This window comes from Dendrobates tinctorius, unplaced genomic scaffold, assembly GCF_039654945.1.
Source record: "Dendrobates tinctorius isolate UK_male_01 unplaced genomic scaffold, ASM3965494v1 ptg000267l, whole genome shotgun sequence".
Taxonomy (NCBI): domain Eukaryota; kingdom Metazoa; phylum Chordata; class Amphibia; order Anura; family Dendrobatidae; genus Dendrobates; species Dendrobates tinctorius.
The window spans coordinates 537042-554828 of NW_027361934.1; the positions used below are offsets into that span (position 1 = coordinate 537042).

Genomic DNA, 17787 nt, shown 5'->3' on the forward strand with positions numbered 1-17787 from the left:
TCTGTTTTCTCTCAGAAAGGAAATGTAACATCAACTGTTATTCACTGTCCTATTAAGGGAATAGAAGAATCCAGGATATCTATAAACAGAAAGATAGTGAGGAAACACTTAGCTAACCTAAATGTATTCAAGTCTCCAGGTCCAGATGAATTACACCCCAGAGTACTGAAGGAGATAGCAGAAGAAATTTTTGAACCCCTCTCCATAATCTTTGAAAATTCTTGGAGAACAGGAGAAGTGCCAGAAGACTGGAGAAGAGCAAATGTTGTTCCTATCTTCAAAAAGGGGAAGAAGGCGGACCCAGGCAACTATAGGCCGGTGAGTCTGACTTCTATACCAGGAAAGATCTTTGAACAAATTATTAAACAACATGTATGTCAATACCTGGATAAGAATGAAGTGATTAAACAGAGTCAGCATGGGTTTGTAACTAATAAGTCATGTCAGACTAATTTAATTTCCTTCTATGATGGTATTACTGATTGGGTGGATCAAGGAAATGCTGTAGATATAGTATATCTTGACTTCAGCAAAGCATTTGACAAAGTCTCTCATACAATCCTTATTGAAAAAATGACTAAGTATGGAATGGACAAGGCAACTGTTAGGTGGATTCATAACTGGCTTAGTGATCGGACCCAAAGAGTGGTCGTAAATGGCTGCACATCCAGTTGGAAGAATGTCTCAAGTGGGGTACCACAGGGCTCTGTCCTGGGCCCTGTATTGTTCAACATCTTTATCAACGATTTAGATGAAGGAATTGAGGGTAAACTGATTAAATTTGCTGATGACACAAAGCTAGGAGGGATAGCTAATACTAGAGAAGAGAGAGAGAGGATTCAAAAAGATTTAAATAAACTGGAGAAGTGGGCAGCAACTAACAGAATGGTTTTTAACAGGGAGAAATGCAAAGTACTACATCTGGGCAATAAAAATGAAAAAAGCATATATAGAATGGGAGGAATAGGGCTAAGTGACAGCACATGTGAAAAAGACTTGGGTATACTAATAGATCACAGACTGAATATGAGTCAACAGTGTGATGCAGCAGCAAAAAAGGCAAATGCAATTCTAGGATGTATTAACAGAAGCATACAGTCTAGATCACGTGAAGTAATTATTTCCCTCTACTCCTCTTTGGTCAGACCTCATCTGGAATATTGTGTCCAATTTTGGGCACCACATTTTAAAAAAGACATCAACAAACTGGAGCAAGTTCAGAAAAGAGCGACCAGAATGGTGACCGGTCTGCAAACCCTGTCTTATGAGGAAAGGTTGCAGGATTTGGGAATGTTTAGTTTGCAAAAGAGAAGACTGAGAGGAGACTTAATAGCTGTCTACAAATATCTAAAGGGCTGTCACATTGTAGAAGGATCAACTTTATTCTCATTTGCACAAGGAAAGACTAGAAGCAATGGGATGAAGCTGAATGGGAGGAGACACAGATTAGATATTAGAAAAAACTTTTTGACAGTTAGAGTGATCAATGAGTGGAACAGGCTGCCACGAGAAGTGGTGAGTTCTCCTTCAATGGAAGTCTTCAAACAGAGGCTGGACAGACATCTAACTGGGATGATTTAGCGAATCCTGCTTTGAGCAGGGGGTTGGACCAGATGGCCCAGGAGGTCCCTTCCAACTCTACGATTCTATGATTCTATGATTCTATGATTCTTACATAGTAATAATGCCACCACTGTGCCCCTTACATAGTAATAATGCCTCTCTGTGCCCCTTACATAGTAATAATGCCACCACTGTGCCCCTTACATAGTAATAATGCCACCACTGTGCCCCTTACATAGTAATAATGCCACCACTGTGCCCCTTACATAGTAATAATGCCACCACTGTGCCCCTTACATAGTAATAATGCCTCTCTGTACCCCTTACATAGTAATAATGCCACCACTGTGCCCTTTACATAGTAATAATGCCTCTCTGTGCCCCTTACATAGTAATAATGTCACCACTGTGCCCCTTACATAGTAATAATGCCCCCACTGTGCCCCTTACATAGTAATAATGCCTCTCTGTGCCCCTTACATAGTAATAATGCCTCTCTGTGCCCCTTACATAGTAATAATGCCACCACTGTGCCCCTTACATAGTAATAATGCCTCCTCTGTGCCCCTTACATAGTAATAATGCCACCACTGTGCCCCTTACATAGTAATAATGCCACCACTGTGCCCCTTACATAGTAATAATGCCACCACTGTGCCCCTTACATAGTAATAATGCCTCTCTGTACCCCTTACATAGTAATAATGCCACCACTGTGCCCTTTACATAGTAATAATGCCTCTCTGTGCCCCTTACATAGTAATAGTGCCCCCAATGTGCCCCTTACATAGTAATAAGGCCTCTCTGTGCCTCTTACATAGTAATAATGCCACCACTGTGCCCCTTACATAGTAATAATGCCACCACTGTGCCCCTTACATAGTAATAATGCCACCACTGTGCCCCTTACATAGTAATAATGCCACCACTGTGCCCCTTACATAGTAATAATGCCACCACTGTGCCCCTTACATAGTAATAATGCCACCACTGTGCCCCTTACATAGTAATAATGCCACCACTGTGCCCCTTACATAGTAATAATGCCACCACTGTGCCCCTTACATAGTAATAATGCCACCACTGTGCCCCTTATATAGTAATAATGCCCCCACTGTGCCCCTTACATAGTAATAAGGCCTCTCTGTGCCCCTTACATAGTAAGAAGGCCTCTCTGTGCCCCTTACATAGTAATAGTGCCCCCACTGTGCCCCTTACATAGTAATAAGGCCTCTCTGTGCCCCTTACATAGTAATAATGCCCCTCTGTGCCCCTTACATAGTAATAATGCCACCACTGTGCTCCTTACATAGTAATAATGCCACCACTGTGCCCCTTACATAGTAATAATGCCTCTCTGTGCCCCTTACATAGTAATAATGCCTCTCTGTGCCCCTTACATAGTAATAATGCCTCCTCTGTTCCCCTTACATAGTAATAATGCCCGAACTGTGCCCCTTACATAGTAATAATGCAACCACTGTTCCCCTTACATAGTAATAATGCCTCCTCTGTGCCCCTTACATACTAATAATGCCTCTCTGTTCCCCTTACATAGTAATAGTGCCCCCACTGTGCCCCTTACATAGTAATAAGGCCTCTCTGTGCCCCTTACATAGTAATAATGCCACCACTGTGCCCCTTACATAGTAATAATGCCTCCTCTGTGCCCCTTACATAGTAATAATGCCACCACTGTGCCCCTTGCATAGTAATAATGCCTCTCTGTGCCCCTTACATAGTAATAATGCCCGCACTGTGCCCCTTACATAGTAATAATGCCCGCACTGTGCCCCTTACATAGTAATAATGCCCGCACTGTGCCCCTTACATAGTAATAATGCCTCCTCTGTGCCCCTTACATAGTAATAGCGCCTCCTCTGTGCCCCTTACATAGTAATAATGCCTCTCTGTGCCCCTTACATAGTAATAATGCCACCACTGTGCCCCTTACATAGTAATAGCGCCTCCTCTGTGCCCCTTATATAGTAATAATGCCACCACTTTGCCCCTTACATAGTAATAATGCCCCCACTGTGCCCCTTACATAGTAATAAGGCCTCTCTGTGCCCCTTACATAGTAATAGTGCCCCCACTGTGCCCCTTACATAGTAATAAGGCCTCTCTGTGCCCCTTACATAGTAATAATGCCACCACTGTGCCCCTTACATAGTAATAGCGCCTCCTCTGTGCCCCTTATATAGTAATAATGCCACCACTTTGCCCCTTACATAGTAATAATGCCCCCACTGTGCCCCTTACATAGTAATAAGGCCTCTCTGTGCCCCTTACATAGTAATAGTGCCCCCACTGTGCCCCTTACATAGTAATAATGCCTCCTCTGTGCCCCTTACATAGTAATAATGCCTCTCTGTGCCCCTTACATAGTAATAATGTCACCACTGTGCCCCTTACATAGTAATAATGCCACCACTGTGCCCCTTACATAGTAATAATTCCTCTCTGTGCCCCTTACATAGTAATAGCGCCTCCTCTGTGCCCTCACAGTAGCCTTCACACTCTTTAATGGTCCCCATAGTAGCCCCCACACAGTATAATGTCCCACAAAGTAGACTGTACAGTTTGACACCCCCAGTAGTCTCACACTGTGTAAACATCCCCACACAGTATAATAGCACACACAGGTTATGACAGCCCCCCCAGTAGCTCCCACACTGTATAAAGGCCCTCACACAGTATGATGCCCCCCGCGGTAGCCTTCAAATTGTATAATGGCCCCTGTTTTATCTCTCATGGTCTATAATAGACCCCACATTAACTCCCATGCTATATAATAGCCCCCCATTAGCTCCCATACTGTGTAATGGCCCCCACATTAACCCCCACGCTGTATAATGGCCCCCACATTAACCCCCAAGCTGTATAATGGCCACTACATTAACCCCCAAGCTGTATAATGGCCCCATATTAGTTCCCACACTATATAATATCCCCCGCATTAGCTCCCATGCTGCCTAATGGCCCCATATTTGTTCCCACGCTGTATAATGGCCCCCGTATTAGCTTCTGCGCTGTATAATGGCCCCCATACTTTCTGATGCCCCCACAGTCCCACCACAAATTTTCAATCAACTTTTCAACATCATATACTCACCTAATCCAGGATCCTGATGAGTCCACCAGCAAAATGCGGGCAGACATCAATGTGCCGTCACTACACGTACAGGACATCAGAGTCCTGGCGCGATGACGTCACTGCACGGGGACTCTGAAGTCCTATTCTTCCACCAACACATCACTTGCTGTTCTGTAGATCGTCGGCTGACAGCGACCTGCAGGCTACAGAAAAGCAGTAGTGCAGGGACATCATGTCTCCCTGCACTACCGCAGAGCTTAACTATATTGCCGCACTGTGCTCGCTGATATAGTTAACAGTGGCAGTAGCTCCGGGTGGGCCCCTCTGTGCAAGGAGCCTGAGGCAACCACACCGTCTTTCCCCCCCAGTAGTTACGCTATTGACTACTTCCTATAATCTGTCTCAGCATCTTTGCTGCCGGAGATGGATTACACTTGACAACAGGCAGTGGACAGGAAATTACACAGAAATGTGGCACCTAGTGGACGATCTTGTGGAGTGAAGTTTGGTGGGTTTGAAAGCTCCATTTTGGGTAAATAAAGTGATTTTCCGTTTTGTTAATGATTGCATTGGTCATCAGATGAGCCCACGTTTGTTGCAGTGAATGATTGACATGTCGGAGGACGACGTTATATTACATTTTGCTGCTGGCCATGTCAGAGCGTTGCACCCTGAAGAGTATATACTACGCATACAGAGTGTTTTTCTGATATTTCCTTGTTTTATGTTTTTTGCCATTTTGTCCTCTGGCATTTTCGTTACAGCTTGATGAGGTCTTGGGAGAGCAGCCGGCCTTGAAGGAGAAGGTCTTTGCTCTGTTGAAGCAGTACGCCCAGGAGAGGAAAGTGGATCGTCTGGCTTATATGCTGCCCATGATACTGACAGAGGAGTCTCAGCACCGGCTGATCGACAACATCAGGTAATATCCTCCCTCGGTGCATTAAGTGTCTACAAAATGGCGCCAGCGGTTCATGGATGTTGTGCAAAATTTAAAGAATGCTCTTTATTTTGGATAGGGCTTAGCTGTAATACCAAAAACTACCTGTGGATAAGTGTGGCAGCGTTTTTGAATGAAAGCAGCTATTTTTTTTATCTAACCCTTTAAGGATAGACCTGGAAGACTCAGGTTATACATGTCCATGTTCTACATCCTTCCCTTCACCACCGGGTAACGCGGAAGATTTTTTCTTTGCTTTTTCCTTGTTCTATTTTGGTCTCTTGTTGATCACGGGATTGTAATTCACAAATCCTCAAATAGCAAAGCTGAGACAGATGCTTTAGGCGGAAAGTGCAGAAAGGAAAGTTCTCGCAAATGCGGTCAGTACATGCGGCATCCTACCGTTGTCAGGCGGAGCTGTTTAACCCCTTCAAGTTTTTACACTTACCGTCTAGATAAATGGATCCCGTGGAATCTGTATTTCCGATGAGAGATGTGACCTGATTGCCGTCCGTATGCAGACCGGGTAGATATAGCTCAAGATTACTAAGTGAGCCAGTCCCTCTGGGCATGACGAGCCTCCTTTATCAAAAACTGTCTAACGGAAAAATTGGCCTTGCTGCCCGAAGCATAGAGCGATTTAAGAAATGAATGCTGAAGTCATAGGTCGCCCACATGCATACTTGTTACAATGTTATAATAAAATTCTATAAAAGCTGTTAATTTACAATGGTTTTAGTATAAAAACTAAAACTGTCACCATTTATTTTCTTCCATGTGTCCCCCTTGGTGCTGCTGCACAGAATCAGTCTCCTTCCCCCTCTTGCAGCTGACAATCAGGATCAGTTTCCTTCCCCCTCTGGCATCTGACAATCAGAATTAGTCTATTTTCCCCTCTGTCAACTGAAAATCAGAATTAGTCTCCGTTCTCCTCTGGTAGCCGACCATCAGAATCAGTTTCCTCTCCCCTCTGGCATCTGACAATCAGAATCGGTCTCCTTCTCCCTCTGGCAGCTGAAAATTAGAATCAGTTTCCTTTCCCCTCTGACATCTGACAATCAGAATCAGTCTACTTCCTCCTCTGGTAGCTAACAATCAGAATCAGTCCCCTCTGGCAGCTGACAATCAGAATCAGTCTCCCTTCCCTTCTGGCAGCTAGCAATCAGAATCAGTCTCCTTGTCCCTTTGTTAACTGACAATAGAATCAGTCTCCCTCCCACTCTGGCAGCTGACAATATAGTCCACCCATACTTCCATTGCGTTGTCTTTTTCTAATCTATTTTTCAATGTTCCTCAGAGGCTCTGTTACTGTTACGTAAAGTGGCAGGCGGCTAGAAAGATTGTCTCTCTCTCTGGAGAACCTAGCCTGTCTGTGTAACCACTGATTTCAATGACAAGCATGTAATACTTCCTTTCGCCTGCGAGAGTGCTGTAGGGAATTTCAACACTTGCTCTCAGGAAAAAGAGTGGGTCTTAGCAACATCTCACCTCAAAGTGTTTTTTTTGGTGTGTTCCTAAACATTTTCAGGGCTAGCTAGGAACTAGGCTTGAATATTTCATATTTTTCATTGTACATGTTGGTAAGTCACTCAGTTTTGGCAGATTTCTGAATATCATATTTCCCTTTCAGGAATCTGGAAAACCCTTCTCGAGAGTCCTATTGTTGGCCATTTTGTTTGTCACCCAAAGTTCCCAACTACTGTATGTGGTGCAGTTTCTTAAAATTTAACCAAATGCAACAACTCAAGACCTTAGTGATCAAGTGGAAATGACCTTTTAAGGGGGCCTGTCATGGGGCATAAATATGTAATTATTATTTTTTTGTCTAAATGTCATTGTTCTTCTGAATCCGGCGATGTTCTTCTTTTGTTCCTACTCCTCTCTGTTCCTGAGATATAACCTAAAATGCCTTGAGTGAAAAGTTGAAGACCACGCCCATTTGGCTAACAAGACTAGATTTATGTACAGGGAAAAGGGGGCCGTAGCTCAAGAATGGAGAGGCGCAGGAACACAAGAAAAACATCGCCGGATTCAGGAGAACAGCGGGATTTATATCAGGTAAAGTGAAAAATATATTTATGGCAAGCGATGTATTCCCTCTAAGGTTGACGGTTCTTTTCGGAAGCAGTGACCCTCTGTGTTAATTCATCTTCTGGTTATAGACTCAAATCTGAGATGAGCTGCTGAAATCTCTCACTTTCTCTATGGCTTCACTAGTAAATGTTTCAGAAGACGGAGGTTTGTACAGATAAATATAGCGTTGTAGTTATGAACCCGGGCTCCCCTGTGGCCCAGCTATAAAAATAGAGAATGTGAACAGGGCCGTGCATTAATGCTTAGGAGAGCCGCCACCGCCGCCGCAGGAGGGGGGCAGCAGCTGGTCTCCTCCTAATCTCTTGTCTCTGGTAGTTTACTATTGTTCACACGGCAAAGGGTTAATGCAAATGAAAGGCTAAGCCCCCAGATTTACAGCTAATCTCTACAAATGAATTGCTTTTGAAGGCCCCATAGTATTAGCGGCCCATGGGTGGTGCCCGGCCCAGCGGTGCCCCCGTGCCAAGAAGCTCCGTGGTCAGCAATAACATGATCAGGAATATTAGATAGGTGACTCTGGAAGGGTTAAATCATAGGAAAACTGTGTGGCCGCTAGTCCTGTGCCAAGTCCGGCCGGCCATTGGGAAAACATCCGCTTGTCTTTCCATTATTTGGGGACCAATAATAGCAGGAAGCATGGTGAAGAAGGGGGAAACAGGGACCGGGGCAAATAGCCAAAGGGGATGGATGATAATAGATAGAGAGATAATAGATCAGTGATTACAGGCCTCATCATCTATGATGGATACATAACCCCTCTCTCAGGGTCTCGGTGTCGGGGGTCTCCTGTGCTGTACATACAGCTCTGGCTAAAATTAAGAGACCACTTCCCTTTTTTATAAAAATCCGCTTCTCTCCATGTCTGACAGCCATTCCATTCCAGTGTCAGGTGAATTCCAACCAGAGTGCTCCTCATTCTACTTACTGTGCTTCTGATTAGGTGATCACCTGAACCAAATCTTATTTAACGAAGGAAAGTATAAAAAGCCCTGCGGTGGTGTTCACAATCCTCTCGCAATAGGACAAGCTGGATGGCAAAACAAGCGCTAGTAATATCCCAAAAGTAATAGGAATGAAAAAATAACTTTTAACCATGCCAAAGGAGTTGAAAAGAAAAGTGCTGAGTGAGGAAGAGAAGGGCTCAATTCTGGCTTTACTAGCAGAGGGATACTGTGAGCGTCATGTTGCCTCCATCCTTAAAATTTCTAAGATGGCAGTCCATTACAGCAAGGTCAAGCAGCAGATATTGGGGACAACAAAGCTACAGACCAGCAGAGGGCGAAAACGACTCTCCACTGACCGGGATGACCGTCATCTTATTCGAATGTCACTCAGCAACTGCAGGATGACATCAAGTGACCGACAAAAGGAATGACAAATGGCAGCTGGGGTGAAGTGCACGGCAAGAAGAGTTCGTAACAGGCTCCTAGATGCAGGGCTCAAGTCATGTAAAGCTAGAAAAAAGCCTTTTATCAATGAGAAGCAAAGGAGAGCCAGGCTGAAGATTGCCAAAGACCATAAGGATTGTACCATAGAGGACTGGAGTAAGGTAATCTGTGATGAGTCTAATTTTCAGCTTTGCCCAACTCCTGGTCGTCTAATGGTTAGATGGAGACCTGGAGAGGCGTACAAGCCACAGTGTCTTCCACCCACTGTGAAATGTGGTGGAGGATCGGTGATGATCTGGGGATGCTTCTAGAATTGGGCAGGTTAATCTTTGTGAAGGACGTATGAATCAAGCCGCATACATGGTTATCCTGGAAAAACAGTTGATTCCTTTTGCTCAGGCAATGTTCCCCAACTCTGAGGACAATGCGCCATGCCACACAGCTAGGTCAATCAATGTGTGGATGAAGGACCACCACATCAAATCCCTGTCATGGCCGCCCGATATCCAGACCTGAACCCCACTGAAAACCTCTGGAATGTAATCTAGAGGAAGATGAAGAGTCACAAGCCATCAGACAAAGAAGAACTGCTGACATTTGTGTACCAGGAGTGGCATAAGGTCACCCAAAAGCCGTGTGAAAGACTGGTGGAAAGCAGCCAAGACGCAGGAAAGCTGGGATTAAAAATCATGGATATTCCACAAAATATTGATTTCTGAACTCTTTAGTATTATTCTTTCTAAATGATTATGAACTTGTTTTCTTAGCATTATTTGAGGTCTGCAAGCACTCTGCATTTTTTTTTTGTTCTTTTGACCATTTCTCATTTTCTGAAAATAAATACAAAATTTATTGCTTGGAAATTCGGAGACATTGTCAGTAGTTTATAGAATAAAAGAGCAATTTACATTTAACGAACGCAAAAATATAAAGAGAAAAATCAGAGAAACTGAACACTTTGCAGTGGTCTCTTAATTTTTGCCAGAGCTGTATTTATTAGATATGGCAGTGTCGGTGTGTCGGAGCTTTGCGTAGATTTGCCAACTTGATTTTTTATTTTTTTCTTGACACCTTATCAAAAAATCAGACAGACAATCTATGTTACAGACACATCAGTCCACAGCCCATCACTCTGATGTCAGACATCGCAGTCACTGATGATGATTACAGTCAAAAGAATCTTATTTTTTTTTACAGACAGGACAATACATTGCCTACTTTTTCGGAGTGTCCTGGGATTTCTGTGCGGACGTCCGGCCTTCACTGCATCATTTTTCTCTGACCCTTTTTAGCTGTTTGTGAAGCAATATATCCCCTGGCCCTCCTCTTCTCCTCTCCTCCTCTCCTTCTCTCCTCCTCTTCTCTTCTCTCCTCCTCTTCTCTCCTCCTCTTCTCCGCCTCTTCTCTTCTCCGCCTCTTCTCTTCTCCGCCTCTTCTCTTCTCCGCCTCTTCTCCTCTCCACCTCTCCTCCTCTTCTCTTCCACTCCTCCTCTTCTCCTCTTCTCCTCTCTTCCTCTTCTCCTCTCATCTCCTCTTCTCCTCTTCTCCTCTCTTCTCCTCTTCTCCTTTTCTCCTCTCCTCCTCTTCTCCTCTCCTCCTCTCCTCTCCTCCTCTCCTCTCCTCCTCTCCTCCTCTTCTATCCTCCTCTTCTCTCCTCCTCTTTTCTCCTCCTCTTTTCTCCTCCTCTTTTCTCCTCCTCTTTTCTCCTCCTCTTCTCTCCTCCTCTTCTCTCCTCCTCTTCTCTCCTCCTCTTCTCTCCTTCTCTTCTCCTCTTCTCTTCTCCTCTCCTGCTCTTCTCCTTTTCTCCTCTCTGCCTCTTCATTCTCTCCTCTCCTACACTCCTCTTCGTCTCCTCTTCTCCTCTCCTCCTCTTCTCCTCTCCTCCACCTCTCTTCTTCTCCTCTCATCCTCTTCTCTTCTCCTCTCCTCCTCTTCTCTTCTCCTCTCCTCCTCTTCTCTTCTCCTCTCCTGCTCTTCTCCTCTCTGCCTCTTCATTCTCTCCTCTCCTACACTCCTCTTCGTCTCCTCTTCTCCTCTCCTCCTCTTCTCCTCTCCTCATCTCTTTTCCTCTCCTCTTCTCCTCCTCTTCTCCTCTCTGCCTCTTCTCTCCTCCTCTTCTCCTCTCTGCCTCTTCTCCTCTCCTCTCCACTTCTTCTCTTCTCCTCCTCTTCTGTCCTCCTCCTCTTCTCATCTCCTCCTCTTCTCCTCTCCTCCCCTCCTCCTCTCCAATTCTACTCTCCTCCTCTTCTCTCCACTTCTCCTCTCCTCCTCTCTTCTTCTCCTCTCCTCCTCTCCTCTCCACTTCTTCTCCTCTCCTCCTCTTCTCTCTTCCTCTTCTCCTCTTCTCTCTTCCTCTTCTCCTCTTCTCTCCTCCTCTTCTCTCCTCCTCTTCTCTCCTCCTCTTCTCTCCTCCTCTTCTCTCCTCCTCTTCTCTCCTCCTCTTCTCTCCTCCTCTTCTCTCCTCCTCTTCTCTCCTCCTCTTCTCTCCTCCTCTTCTCTCCTCCTCTTCTCTCCTTTTTCTTCTCTCCACTTCTCCTCTCCTCCTCTCTTCCTCTTCTCCCATTTATCTCGTCACTTAAATTAACCTTAAAAATGACAACCAACATTCTCCTTCAGCACTCTGCCCCGCACAGGTGTCACCTCCCTTCCCCCACTCCCCTGCAGGAGGAGCTCGGGGGTCTTCAGACTTTGCCTGCACTTGTAGGGCTGATCTCGCCGCCGCGGTACTCTGCAGCCTCCGTCTTCCAGGATTTGGGGATTCTGGATCCTCCTGGTGGGATTTGATACCCCCCATTAAGACGCCTGGAGACTGGTTGGAGTAGTGAGAAGCAGCACCGCCTCTCCCCCTCCTCACAGAGCAGAGAGGAGCAGCGCAGCCCTCACTGGAGGAGGCTCAGTCATCTCTGCAGGAGGCTGAGGAGAGGGGCAGCGGCAGCACCGACCACCCACAGGAGGATGGTTACCCCGGGGTCAGGATGAGCTGCTGGGGGTGAGTCCACCAATATCCCCCTACAGGCTCATCACTATCCGCAGGGATGGAGTGTCAGCTCCCGGGACAAGAGGGGCATCATATAGGGGGCATGGAAGTGAGGATGCAGCTGTGTGCCGGGGAATGGGGCAGTAACCACAGGGAGAAGCTGCAGCGGGAGGGACCAGAGATCTGTAGTCATGAGAACAGAAAATGCGTATAAATATATATATATATATATTGGTGTAATGTCATCTCTGTCTGTCATCAGCCTAGCGTGAGATCTGTGTGATCGCTCAGTGTCCGGTCCTCATCTGTCACTAGTGTAACCGTGATCAATATCAATCACCTGCGATAAGTCTGCGGAGGACGGTGTCTGTCACACCACACACTGTCACAAAAGGTGGAGGATGCGGGCACTGTGCCAGGGTTTCCCCATAAAGATGCTCTATTGGTCTGCTTATCTACATCTATCTATATATTGTTTATCTATCTATCTATTATCTATCTATCTCTATATTTATATCTATTATCTATCTATATATCTATTATCTATCATCTATCTATATATCGTCTATCTATCTATCTATCTATTATCTATTAATATATTGTCTATCTATTATCTAGCTATCTCTCTATCTATTATCTATCATCTATCTATTATCTATCTATCTAGCTAGCTATCTATTCTCTATCTGTCTATTATCTATCTCTCTGTCTATTATCTATCATATATCTATTATCTATCTATCTATTATCTATCTATATATCGTCTATCTATCTATTAATATATCGTCTATCTATCTATCTATCTATCTATCTATCTATCTATCTATCTATCTATCTATCTCTCCTGATGCTTTGGGCCTTGGTTGTATATTAGGAGGCTGTGATTACCCCGGCGGGGGGACACAGGGGGGAATCTGCTGCACCTTTCAGAGCCGTGTTGTCCTTTTTGACCAATCAGTGCATTTATAGAAGCACCTGCTGATTTTTTTTATGGATATTTCCAAACATTTGGACATTTTGTTGCTATTTTTTTTTTTTGTTAAAATTACTCATTACTCCTGAATTTACCCTCAGGGCCTCTGATATGATGACAGTTCCTTTTAAAGGGCTTCAAAAACATGGCAACAGCTCCACCTCCTGATTTCTGGTTTTGTCTGGTATTGCAGTTCCATAGAAGTCAATACGACTTGCGTTGTAATACCACATTAAGCCTGTGGAGAGGTGGGGCGCTGTTTATAATATGAAGCACACATTTTCTTCTGATCCTACCTATCTCCTTCCAGCCGTAGATGCAATCTCTAAGACACGGGAAAGTTTACAGAAATGTTCCCCGTCTTTGCTGCTACTTTCCAGCAGGTTCATCTATAATGACCCCATTTCTGCCCATGTGGCTATGTAGAGCACAAATCACGGAAAAAGCGAGTCCTCGATGCGGATAATAGGGGAACGCGGGCATTTTAATGAAGGCACACAGATGCGTCCGGATAAACGCGCCCGTGGCAAGAACTTTTAACATTTATTTCTCTTTTTGTATCACATTAACCTACTCTCCTAATATATTCTATTCCATGGTCTCGCCCTGGAAACATTAAGACGATACAGCCTTACCGTGAACGCCCGTCGCTATATCTTCCTGACACACAGCTCCAGATCCTCTGCACAGACAAATAGCTAAATGGGAAAATTCTCACTACCTGCAGTCACCACTAGATGGAGCTCATTGCACATTGTGTGAGTGAGCTCACAGACTGCAGTTAGCGCCCTCTACAATTACAGAGGATTTTATGTATCAGAAAAAAACTGAGCTTCAACCACTGTAAAAATTTAGTAGGATTAGTATAAGCTCAGTGCCCTAAAGGGGAAAGGGGGAAATGCACGAGAACACGGCCTGTGTTTACAAGCTTAGATTTCCTAGCTCATGTGTTAGCTGCAAAGCATCATAGATCCAATTTTTTAAGCATAGGTTTATAGGCTACATACATTATTATAATGATTATGTGTTACTGAGCTTTTTTTTTTATTTTCCTCTCATACACCAGGGGGCGCCAGACTACACTGCTATTTTCTGTAGTCAGCTTGTGTTTTTCCATCCTTTAAATCTTTATTTTTTATATAGCGCTAACATATTCCGCAGCGCTTTACATTTTGCACACATCATCATCACTGTCCCCGATGGGGCTCACAATCTAAATTCCCTATCAGTATGTCTTTAGAATGTGGGAGGAAACCGGAGTGCCCGGAGGAAACCCACGCAAACACGGGGAGAACATACAAACTCCTTGCAGATGTTGTCCTTGGTGGGATTCGAACCCAGGACCCCAGCGCTGCAAGGCTGCAGTACTATCCACTGAGCCACCGTGCCGCCCGCATCCTTTATTATGTGTTATCCTTTTTTTCTACCTAATTGTCAGAATCCTGACAAATGGCGTGTAGAAGGATTCTCCGGTTACTACGGAGAAGGAACATCATCCTGCAGCCGCGCAAGGTGCCGATAACAGAGAGAAACAGTAATCGCCTATGAATCCATATGTGAATATTATCCCCATCTATCTGTTATCCATCTATTATCTATCTATCTATTATCCATTATCTATCTATTATATATCTATTATCTATCTATCTATTTATTATCTATATCTATTATCTATCTATCTATTATCCATTATCTATGTATTATCTATCATCTATCTATCTATCATCCATCTATTATCTATCTATCTATCTAATCCATTATCTATCTATTATCCATCTATTATCTATCTCTCTATCTATCTATTATCTATCTATCTGTCTATTATCTATCTGTTATAATAATAATAATCTATCATCTCTTTCATTCTTTCATTATATTTATAGGTAGTTATCAAAGAGAGAGAAAGAAAATTGCTGAGTGTGTGTGGCAGCTCTCTCCCACTCACTCAGCACTTTTATAGATAGATGATAGATAGATAATAGGTAGATATAGATAGATTGATAGATAATATATAGATAATAGCTAAATAGATAATAGATAATATATAGATGACAGTTTCAGTGTCTGCGATGTTCTCTTTCCTCTTCTCGCTCGTTCACCACCTGCAGACATTTGCCCTGTCGTGTCTCCACCATCGCCGCGCTCGCTGATGGTTTCTACGTTTCCTTCTCCAGTAGTACTGTGCTGGCGTTTTGTGGGGCGTCTGTGGATGCCGGTCCTGGGGACTCATCACTGCGCGCTTGTCACTTAACCTTTTCAGTACCACACTGCCAAGTGACTCGCCTGGAAGTCACAGATTCAGCAAAAGCCAAAGTATAAGCGCCCCCCCCCCCGCCTCAGCAGATTGGGGAAGATAATCCATATGGCACTTGGGTAATATTAACCCCTGCTGATCCTGACGGGTTTATACATTAAATCATCTACCAGTTTTTGTTGCAGAATCTGCCATTTCTTTCTGCTTTGATATCATATCTATGGACACTTAAGAGGTTTAGGGCTTCTGTGTTCGAGTTAAGCGACTTTGCATTCCTACATTTTTTTTTAATCTAAAGCCATCTAAAATTCCGTGCTGATTAATTTTGCAATCTATATTTATAGCAGTCAGAGCTCCAAATCCCCTGCACAGACAGACATATGCAGAATGAAAAGTGATCAAACACCTGCTGTCACCACTAGATGGAGCTCATCGCACACTGTTTATCAACAGGTTTCAATAATAACGCAGTATGCAGTGAGCTCCCCCTAGTGGTGACTGCAGGCAATCAGAATTTTATTACTTTAGTTTTGCAATAGATTTTTGGTCTCTTTTTTTTTTTTGCCTGATTGCCATTGTATTCTGGAGCATATTGTGCAGCTGGTCACCTGATTCTGCCACTGGTGAATTTTCACTTTTCCTGTCTCATTCTATCTGTTCCCAAATGAATGGTGTTATTCAAAATTAAAGACGTATAAGGCTATGTGGATGGGAAAAAGTATATATAATGTGCACATAAACTCCTGTCTGGCCCTTTAAGGCGGTTGGCGCCGCTGATATCGGTGTGATGTTCATTAACACCCTCTGTCTGAGCTTGTTCCTGATCCACGCGGGTCATACATCATCTGGTAACCTATAATCTGTGGGGATTATACCGCCATATTTGGCATGTACTGTATATCTCGCTATGTCGGCTTCTGCAGGGATCTAGGCCAGACACTGGAGGAACTACAACTACCAGTCAGCCTCGCTGATCAGTCATCTGTAGGGGCCGCAGCACTCGCTAGCACTGAATGTGGTGAAGCTGAAAACGCGTGGGCCCGACGCCAAGATCTCCGACCATCGCAGGATGTAGGACGTAATAGGGCGTCCTATGGCGGATGATGTTTAACCATTTAGATGCCACTCTTTGGGAGATCGGCCTGGGCGCCCAGGGGCGCTAAATAGGTTACCATGTCAGCCAGGGGCCCCATCGTCACCATTTTTGGACTCCCATAAGGCCCCGTCCAGTGGATGGGCTTAATAGGAAATCACCACTTTTTTTTGCAATGAACTAAAGGGACGTTTTGGGCCCCCCTTGGCTCCAGGGCCAGAGGGCGACTGCACCCCCCTAATATTTTGCCTCACAATTTATCATATGTCCCCAGCAAAATTGCTCCATGTGAGCCATCGGTAAGTGGGAATTTGGCCAACAGACACAATATTAGGGGGCCCCATTTATCTAATTGGCCCTTATTTATCAAAACAGTAAAAAAAAAACCAAGGAAAAGTGCCTTGATGCCCATAGCAACCAGCCAACCCATCATAGCACAGTTTTCATTTTACCGGAGCAGCATAAGACATGTGATCTGAAACCTGATTGGTTGCTATAGAATACCAAGCCAGTTATTCGTTTTGACAAATAAGGCCCCAATTAGACATTTTTATACGTGTAGTATTCCTTTCAGTCCCTAATATTTGGAATTGGTACATCTGTTGACTTCTAAATTGATGTATGCAGCAAAATGTTAGATAAATCTCCCTTAAGGGACCTAATTTTTAAAAAATGCTTAATAGAGAGAGAGAGAAGCCCATAGCAACCAATCACAGCACCGCTTTCATTTTTCAACAGCAGTTAATGAAATGAAAGCCGGGCTGTGATTGGTTGCTGTGGACAACAAGGCCGGTTTCAGCCTTAGTTCTAGTAAATGTGGACCATTGTCTTTCTGCTTGTCAGCTTGGACTGTGCCAGTTTTTAGAAATGGCCGATCCTCCCGTCCCCCGCCACTACTATCCTGGGACACCTCCAGTGTGGAAAAGGAAACTAGGATGAAATGAAGAAACTGGGTCAGTGGGAAATGGCACTAAATCACAGATTGCCGAGCGATTTGGATGTGAGCGCAGCCTAATAGTAAAGAGGCCAAAATTAAAGAGCGTCCGTCACCTAACCTGGGACTGCAAATATGGCGGCTCAGACTCGCACCATACAATGTCACATGGTGAAGCCATAGAGCCTCTGTGTGCCGCCATACCAAGAATATTGACTATTGATATAGTGAGGAATCTCTGAAGAGTCCAGGAGGAGGAGCTTATAAATAATTACATTTGAACTCCTTACAGATACTTCCGTAGCTTTGCGTCAGCTTTCGACAGGTCTTATGTACCCCTTGATGGCAATTTGGGGTGTCAAGTACCAGTTGCCAGTGCTGTATAAATGTTCAAGTGTTAAAAGGGAGAACGTTTGCAACAGCGCCACTCTTATCCAAAGGCTGTATCTGGTATTGCATCTAAGTCCTCTTTACATA

At 44.3% G+C, this 17787-nt stretch overlaps 1 protein-coding gene across 3 annotated transcripts in view; it reads left to right on the forward strand.

The window, feature by feature from the left end:
• Positions 1-17787, forward strand: part of GRID2IP (Grid2 interacting protein) — an 89070-nt gene that overhangs the window by 30902 nt on the left and 40381 nt on the right. For 2 of the 3 annotated variants that reach the window (XM_073559265.1, XM_073559263.1), the window contains exon 3: positions 5425-5579. In XM_073559265.1, the coding sequence (XP_073415366.1) occupies positions 5425-5579 (155 nt within the window). Of the gene's footprint in view, positions 1-5424; positions 5580-11919; positions 12069-17787 lie in introns of those variants that run through there. The other variant, XM_073559267.1, reaches the window with a different exon arrangement.